This window comes from Oncorhynchus nerka, unplaced genomic scaffold, assembly GCF_034236695.1.
Source record: "Oncorhynchus nerka isolate Pitt River unplaced genomic scaffold, Oner_Uvic_2.0 unplaced_scaffold_1309, whole genome shotgun sequence".
Taxonomy (NCBI): Eukaryota; Metazoa; Chordata; class Actinopteri; order Salmoniformes; family Salmonidae; genus Oncorhynchus; species Oncorhynchus nerka.
Window position 1 is genome coordinate 113,743 of NW_027040036.1, and position 9,053 is coordinate 122,795.

The 9,053-nt window shown below is 58.3% G+C and overlaps 1 protein-coding gene across 1 annotated transcript in view; it reads left to right on the top strand.

Moving 5' to 3' along the window:
* The window catches only part of LOC135568950 (neurotrypsin-like), a 74,365-nt gene extending 67,889 nt beyond the window's left edge, over window positions 1-6,476 (top strand). Inside the window, exons 10-11 of the mRNA XM_065015725.1 lie at window positions 3,877-4,018; window positions 6,230-6,476. Coding sequence (XP_064871797.1) covers window positions 3,877-4,018; window positions 6,230-6,476 — 389 coding nt within the window. The remainder of the gene's footprint in view (window positions 1-3,876; window positions 4,019-6,229) is intronic.
* The last annotated feature ends 2,577 nt before the right edge of the window (window positions 6,477-9,053 follow it).

Consider the following 9,053-nt stretch of genomic DNA (forward strand, 5'->3'; position numbering starts at 1 on the left):
TGGAGAGAGAGGGGGAGAGTTGGGTGTTATGTAGAATGGTATTGGAGACATGGAGAGAGAGGGGGAGAGTTGGGTGTTATGTAGAATGGTATTGGAGACATGGAGAGAGAGGGGGAGAGTTGGGTGTTATGTAGAATGGTATTGAGACATGGAGAGAGAGGGGAGAGTTGGGTGTTATGTAGAATGGTATTGGAGACATGGAGAGAGAGGGGGAGAGTTGGGTGTTATGTAGAATGGTATTGGAGACATGGAGAGAGAGAGGGGGAGAGTTTGGTGTTATGTAGAATGGCATTGGAGACATGGAGAGAGAGGGGGAGAGTTGGGTGTTATGTAGAATGGTATTGGAGACATGGAGAGAGAGGGGAGAGTTGGGTGTTATGTAGAATGGTATTGGAGACATGGAGAGAGAGGGGGAGAGTTGGGTGTTATGTAGAATGGTATTGGAGACATGGAGAGAGGGGGAGAGTTGGGTGTTATGTAGAATGGTATTGGAGACATGGAGAGAGAGGGGGAGAGTTGGGTGTTATGTAGAATGGTATTGGAGACATGGAGAGACAGGGGGAGAGTTGGGTGTTATGTAGAATGGTATTGAGACATGGAGAGAGGGGGAGAGTTGGGTGTTATGTAGAATGGTATTGGAGACATGGAGAGAGAGGGGGAGAGTTGGGTGTTATGTAGAATGGTATTGGAGACATGGAGAGAGGGGAGAGTTGGGTGTTAGAATGTATTGGAGACAGAATGGTTATTGCTATTGAGACATGGAGAGAGAGGGGAGAGTTGGGTGTTATGTAGAATGGTATTGGAGACATGGAGAGAGAGGAGAGTTGGGTGTTATGTAGAATGGTATTGGAGACATGGAGAGAGAGAGGGGGAGAGTTGGGTGTTATGTAGAATGGCATTGGAGACATGGAGAGAGAGGGGGAGAGTTGGGTGTTATGTAGAATGGTATTGGAGACATGGAGAGAGAGGGGGAGAGTTGGGTGTTATGTAGAATGGTATTGGAGACATGGAGAGATGGCATTGGAGACAGGGAGAGAGGGGAGAGTTGGGTGTTATGTAGAATGGTATTGGAGACATGGAGAGAGAGGGGGAGAGTTGGGTGTTATGTAGAATGGTATTGGAGACATGGAGAGAGAGGGGAGAGTTGGGTGTTATGTAGAATGGCATTGGAGACATGGAGAGAGAGGGGAGAGTTGGGTGTTATGTAGAATGGTATTGGAGACATGGAGAGAGAGGGGGAGAGTTGGGTGTTATGTAGAATGGTATTGGAGACATGGAGAGAGAGGGGAGAGTTGGGTGTTATGTAGAATGGCATTGGAGACATGGAGAGAGAGGGGGAGAGTTGGGTGTTATGTAGAATGGTATTGGAGACATGGAGAGAGAGGGGGAGAGTTGGGTGTTATGTAGAATGGTATTGGAGACATGGAGAGAGAGGGGGAGAGTTGGGTGTTATGTAGAATGGTATTGGAGACATGGAGAGAGAGGGGGAGAGTTGGGTGTTATGTAGAATGGTATTGGAGACATGGAGAGAGAGAGGGTGAGTAGAATGGCATTGGAGACATGAGAGGGGAGAGTTGGGTGTTATGTAGAATGGTATTGGAGACATGGAGAGAGAGGGGAGAGTTGGGTGTTATGTAGAATGGTATTGGAGACATGGAGAGAGAGGGGGAGAGTTGGGTGTTATGTAGAATGGCATTGGAGACATGGAGAGAGAGGGGGAGAGTTGGGTGTTATGTAGAATGGTATTGGAGACATGGAGAGAGAGGGGAGAGTTGGGTGTTATGTAGAATGGTATGGAGACATGGCAGTTGGGTGTTATGTAGAATGGTAGACATGGAGAGAGAGGGAGAGTTGGGTGTTATGTAGAATGGTGGAGAGAGGGGAGAGTTTGGAGACATGGAGAGAGAGGGGGAGAGTTGGGTGTTATGTAGAATGGTATTGGAGACATGGAGAGAGAGGGGGAGAGTTGGGTGTTATGTAGAATGGTATTGGAGACATGGGAGAGAGGGGGAGAGTTGGGTGTTATGTAGAATGGCATTGGAGACATGGAGAGAGAGGGGGAGAGTTGGGTGTTATGTAGAATGGTATTGGAGACATGGAGAGAGAGGGGGAGAGTTGGGTGTTATGTAGAATGGTATTGGAGACATGGAGAGAGAGGGGGAGAGTTGGGTGTTATGTAGAATGGTATTGGAGACATGGAGAGAGAGGGGGAGAGTTGGGTGTTATGTAGAATGGTATTGAGACATGGAGAGAGAGGGGAGAGTTGGGTGTTATGTAGAATGGCATTGGAGACATGGAGAGAGAGGGGAGAGTTGGGTGTTATGTAGAATGGTATTGGAGACATGGAGAGTTGGGTGTTATGTAGAATGGTATTGGAGACATGGAGAGAGAGGGGGAGAGTTGGGTGTTAGTGTAGAATGGCATTGGAGACATGGAGAGAGAGGGGGAGAGTTGGGTGTTATGTAGAATTGGGTGTTATGAGAACATTGGAGAGAGAGGGGAGAGTTGGGTGTTATGTAGAATGGTATTGGAGACATGGAGAGAGAGGGAGAGTTGGGTGTTATGTAGAATGGTATTGGAGACATGGAGAGAGAGGGGGAGAGTTGGGTGTTATGTAGAATGGTATTGGAGACATGGAGAGTTGGGTGTTATGTAGAATGGTATTGGAGACATGGAGAGAGAGGGGGAGAGTTGGGTGTTATGTAGAATGGTATTGGAGACATGGAGAGAGAGGGGGAGAGTTGGGTGTTATGTAGAATGGTATTGGAGACATGGAGAGAGAGGGGGAGAGTTGGGTGTTATGTAGAATGGTATTGGAGACATGGAGAGAGAGGGAGAGTTGGGTGTTATGTAGAATGGCATTGGAGACATGGAGAGGGGAGAGTTGGGTGTTATGTAGAATGGCATTGGAGACATGGAGAGAGAGGGGGAGAGTTGGGTGTTATGTAGAATGGTATTGGAGACATGGAGAGAGAGGGGGAGAGTTGGGTGTTATGTAGAATGGTATTGGAGACATGGAGAGAGAGGGGGAGAGTTGGGTGTTATGTAGAATGCTATTTTCAAAGCGTCCAGGGCTAACTGTTTTTTCTGATGTGCCCTCCCTCCCTCTCTCCTATCCTCCTCCCTTCACTTCCCTCCTTCCCTCTCTCCTATCCTCCTTCCCTTCCCTCACTCCCTCTCTCCTATCCTCCTTCCCTTCCCTCCCTCTCTCCTATCCTCCTTCTCCTCCCTTCTCCTCCCTCCCTCTCTCCCACCATGCCTCCTCTTCCCCCTCCCTTGAGACCTCCCTCCCCTCTCCTCCTTCCTCTCCTCTCCTCCTCCTCTCCTCCCTCTCCCTCCCTCCCTCTCCTCCTCCCTCCCTCCCTCCCCCTCCTCCCTCCTCCCTCCCTCTCTCCTCCTCTCCTCTCCTCTCCTCCACTCCTCCCTCTCCCTTCTCCTCTCCCCTCTCCTCTCCCTCCCTCCCTCTCTCCCTCCTCCTCCTCTCCTCTCCCCTCCCCCTCCCTCCCCTCTCCTCTCCTCCCTCCTCTCCCTCTCCTCCCTCTCCTCTCCTCTCCTCTCCCTCCTCTCCCTCCCTCCCTCCCTCCCCTCCCTCCCTCCCTCCCTCCCTCCCTCCTCCTCCCTCCCTCCTCCTCCTCTCCTCCTCCTCTCCCTCCCTCCCTCCCTCCTCCCTCCTCCCTCCCTCCTCCCTCCCTCCCTCCTCCCTCCTCTCCTCTCCTCTCCTCCCTCCCTCCCTCCCTCCCCCTCCCTCCTCTCCCTCTCTCCTCCCCCTCCCCCCCCTCCCCTCCCCTCCTCCCTCCCTCCCCTCCTCCCTCCCTCCCTCCCTCCTCTCCTCTCCTCCTCCTCCCTCCCTCCCCCCTCCCTCCCTCTGTGTTGCAGGTGTCCCGGTGAGGCTGGTAGGAGGGGAGAGCGTTAATGAGGGGAGAGTAGAGGTGTACCTCCAGGGGACCTGGGGGACGGTGTGTGACGATGGATGGACAGACGTAAACGCAGAGGTGGTGTGTCGACAGCTGGGACACAGGTCTGTTTCTATAGTAACACTACCGTTCTGTTTCTATAGTAACAGAGGTGGTGTGTCGACAGCTGGGACACAGGTCTGTAACACTACCGTTCTGTTTCTATAGTAACAGAGGTGGTGTGTCGACAGCTGGGACACAGGTCTGTAACACTACCGTTCTGTTTCTATAGTAACACTACCGTTCTGTTTCTATAGTAACAGAGGTGGTGTGTCGACAGCTGGGACACAGGTCTGTAACACTACCGTTCTGTTTCTATAGTAACAGAGGTGGTGTGTCTACAGCTGGGACACAGGTCTGTAACACTACCGTTCTGTTTCTATAGTAACACTACCGTTCTGTTTCTATAGTAACACTACCGTTCTGTTTCTATAGTAACACTACCGTCTATAGTAACAGAGGTGGTGTGTCGACAGCTGGGACACAGGTCTGTAACACTACCGTTCTGTTTCTATAGTAACAGAGGTGGTGTGTCGACAGCTGGGACACAGGTCTGTAACACTACCGTTCTGTTTCTATAGTAACACTACCGTTCTGTTTCTATAGTAACACTACCGTTCTGTTTCTATAGTAACACTACCGTTCTGTTTCTATAGTAACACTACCGTTCTGTTTCTATAGTAACACTACCGTTCTGTTTCTATAGTAACACTACCGTTCTGTTTCTATAGTAACACTACCAGGTCTGTAACACTACCGTTCGGTGACTCACTGTTTCTATAGTAACGTGACTCACTCTACATTGTAACGTGACTCACTCTACATTGACCAGAGTGTTTCTATAGTAACGTGACTCACTCCACATTGACCAGAGTGTTTCTATAGTAACGTGACTCACTCTACATTGACCAGAGTGTTTCTATAGTAACGTGACTCACTCTACATTGACCAGAGTGTTTCTATAGTAACAGGACTCACTCCACATTGACCAGTGTTTCTATAGTAACGTGACTCCCTCCACATTGATCAGTGTTTCTATAGTAACGTGACTCTCTCCCCCTTCCTCCCCACCCTGCCTTCTTCCATTCTCTCATTCTCTCTCCACATTGACCAGAGTGTTTCTATAGTAACAGGACTCACTCCACGTTGACCAGTGTTTCTATAGTAACAGGACTCACTCCACATTGACCAGTGTGTTTCTATAGTAACGGGACTCTCTCCCCCTTCCTCCCAACCCTGCCTTCTTCCATTCTCTTTCCACATAAACCAGTGTTTCTATAGTAACGTGACTCACTCCACATTGACCAGTGTTTCTATAGTAACGTGACTCCCTCCACATTGACCAGTGTTTCTATAGACGTGACTCTCTCCCCTTCCTCCCCACCCTGCCTTCTTCCATTCTCTCCACATTGACCAGTGTTTCTATAGTAACGGGACTCTCTCCCCTTCCTCCCAACCCTGCCTTCTTCCATTCTCTCCCTCTGTTTTAGTCTACACTTCATCGTGTTTCTCAGAGCAGGGCATTCCTCCGTGTCACGCTACACGCTACAATTTACACGGTACACACACGCGTGTGACTTGGGCCAAGTGGACTGGCAGACTGTAGTCTGATACTGACACACACACACACACACATGACACACACACACACACACACACACACACACACTCACACACACACACACACACACACACACACACACACACACACACACAGTAACACATGTTAAATCATTATGGAACATATAAGCTGAAGTACATTCTGTAGCTGAAACTCTCAGTAGTGGTAAGGTGTGTTTAGTGGTGTTGTGGTTTAGTGGTGTTGAGTGTTTGTGTTGAGGTGTGTTTAGTGGTGTTGAGGTGTGTTTAGTGGTGTTGAGTGGTGTTGAGGTGTGTTTAGTGGTGTTGAGGTGTGTTTAGTGGTGTTGAGGTGTGTTTAGTGGTGTTGAGGAGTGTTTAGTGGTGTTGAGGGGTGTGTTGAGGTGTGTTTAGTGGAGGCTGAGGTGTTGCGCGTCTAGCGGCGCCGACGCGCCTTAGGCGCCAGCGCGCTCAGGCGGCGTCGAGGCGCGCTCGAGATGCGCCGATTTGCGCCCAGCGGCGTCGATGCGCCCAGCAGCGCCGATGGCGCCTAGCGGCGCCGATGCGCGCCCAGCGGCGCCGATGGCGCGCCAGGCGGCGCCGATGCTAGTGCCCAGCGGCGTCGATAGCGCCCAGCGGCGCCGATGCAGCGGCGCTCAGCGGCGCTCGATAAGGCGCTAGCGTCGATGCGCGTCCAGTGCGGCGCCCAGCGGCGCTGATGGCGTCGATGCGTCGATGCGGCGCCCAGCGGCGTCGACGATGCGCCCAGCGGCGCTCGATGCGCAGCTGCGTCCAGCGGCGTCGATGCGCGCCCAGCGGCGCCGATGCGCGCCAAGCGGCGCGCGATGCGCTGATGCGCCTGAGCGCGCCGATGCGCGCTCCAGCGGCGCTGATGCGCGTCTAGCGGCGTCGATGATGCGCCCAGCGGCGTCGATGCGCGCCTAGCGGCGCTCGATGACGCCCAGCGGCGTCGATGACGCGCTCAGCGGCGCCGATGAGCGCACCAGCGGCGCCGATGCGCGCCCAGCGGCGCTCGATGCGCCCAGCGGCGCTCGATGCGCGCTCAGCGGCGCTCGATGCGCAGTCGCAGCGCGCGCTCAGCGCGCGCTGCAGCGCCGCGCTCCAGCGGCGCCGATGCGCGCTCAGCGGCGCTCGATGCGCGCCAGCGGCGCTCGAGCGGCGCCTCGATGCGCCGAGCGCAGCCCAGCGGCGCCGATGCGCCCAGCGGCGCCGATAGCGTCGACGCGCCTAGCGGCGCCGATGGCGCGCCTAGCGGCGTCGATGCGCGCCCAGCGGCGTCGGATGCGCGCCCAGTGGCGCCGATGGCGCGGCCCTAGCGGCGTCGATGCGCGTCTAGCGGCGCTCGAGTAGCGTCGATGCGCTCCAGCGGCGTCGATGCGCCTAGTGGCGCCGACGAGCGCGTCCAGCGGCGCCGATGCGTCCAGCGGCGTCGATGGCGCCCAGGCGGCGCTCGATGCGCGCCCAGCGGCGCTCGATGCGTCTAGCGCGCCGATGCGCCCAGCGGCGCCGATGCGCGCGCCAGCGGCGCCGATGCGCGCCCAGCGGCGCTGATGCGCGCCCAGCGGCGCCGATGGCGCTCCAGCGGCGCCGATGACGCCCAGCGGCGTCGATGCGCGCCCAGCGGCGTCGATGCGTCGAGCGTCGATGCGCGCCCAGCGGCGCCGATGCGCGCGCCATGAGCGCCGATGGCGTCGATGCGCGTCCAGCGGCGCCGATGATGCTCCAGCGGCGCCGATGCGCCTAGCGGCGCCGATAGCGCCTAGGCGGCGCCGATGCGCGTCTAGCGGCGCCGATGGCGCGCCTAGCGGCGCCGATGCGTCGCGCGCTCAGCGGCGCTCGATGCGCGCGCTCCAGCGGCGTCGATGACGCGCCTAGCGGCGCCGATGCGCAGCGCTCCAGCGGCGTCGAGCGCGCGCTCCAGCGGCGCATGATGCGCTCAGGCGGCGCTGATGCGCGCCTAGCGGCGTCGATGCGCGCCCAGCGGCGCCGATGCGCCCAGCGGCGTCGATGCGCAGTCGCAGCGGCGTCGATGGCGTCGATGCCCGCATTCAGCGGCGCCGATGCCCCACGCAGCAGGCGATCCCGATGCCGCATCAGCGGCGTCGAGGGCGCTCATGAGCGGCGTCGCATGCCCCACAGCAAGCGGCGTCGATGCGATGCCCTAGCATGCCACTGATGCGCGCCCAGCAGCGCGCTCGATGCGATGCTCCAGCGGCGCCGATGCCCCATCAGACGCGCCGATGCCCCAGCGGCGCCGATCCAGCGGCGCTCTACGGGCGTCGATGCCGCCACAGCGGCGCTGATGCCCCATCAGCGGCGCTCGACGCGATGCCCAGCAGCGGCAGCGGCGCCCCACAGCGGCGCCCATGCGATCCCGCTCGATGATGCCCAGCGGCGCCCAGCGGCGTCGATGCACCCAGCGGCGCCCAGCGGGCCGATGCTCTCCAGCAGCACCAGCGGCGCTCGATGCATTATCAGGCGGCGGCGTCGATGCACCCAGCGGCGCTCCAGCCCCGACGGCGTCGATGCCCCCGTAGCGGCGTCGATGCGCACCAGCGGCGTCGATGCGCCAGCGGCGCCGAGGCGCGGCCCAGCGGCGCGCTGATGCGCCTAGCGGCGCTGATGCGTCTATGGCGGCTGATGCGCGCCCAGCGGCGCCGATGCGCGCCCAGCGGCGCCGATGCGCGTCCAGCGGCGCCGATGCGCCGATGGCGTCGATGGCGGCTCAGCGGCGCTGATGGCGTCGAGGCGCGTCTAGCGGCGCTCGATGCGCCCAGGCGGCGCCGATGGCGCTCCAGCGGCGCCGATCGCGCGCTCCAGCGGCGCCGATGCGCTCCAGCGGCGCCGATGCGTCGATGCGCTCAGCGGCGCCGATGCGCGCCCAGCGGCGTCGATGCGCGCGCTCAGATGGCGCCGATGCGCGCTCAGCGGCGCCGATGATGCGCCCAGCGGCGTCGATGCGCCCAGCGGCGTCAGCGGCCTAGGCGGCGCCGATGCGCGTCCAGCGGCGCTCAGATGGCGCTCGAGGCGGCGTCGATGAAGATGCCCCCAGCGGCGCTCGATGTTATGCCCCAGCGGCGTCATGCGTCGATTTGATGCCCTTATCAGCGGCGTCGATGCGATGCCCCAGCGGCGCTCGATTGGCTCGATCGATGCCCCACGTAGCGGCACGATGCGCGCTCTATTTGCAGCGGCGCCGATGCCCCACGTAGCAGCGCCGATGCCGCCCAGCGGCGCCGATGCGATGCCCCCAGGGCGGCGCCGATGCGCGGCCCAGGCGGCGGCGATGCCGTATCAGCGGCGCTCGATGCGACTAGCGGCGTCGATAAGGCGCTCGATGCTCTATGCGCCTTAGGCGGCGCCGATGCTTATCAGGAAGTGGGCGTCGATGCATTATCAGCGGCGCCGATGCCCCATTTCGATGCCGATCGATGCGCTATCCAGCGGCGCTCGATGCGGCGGCGTCGATAGCGGCGTCGATGCCCTATCAGAAGTGGCGGC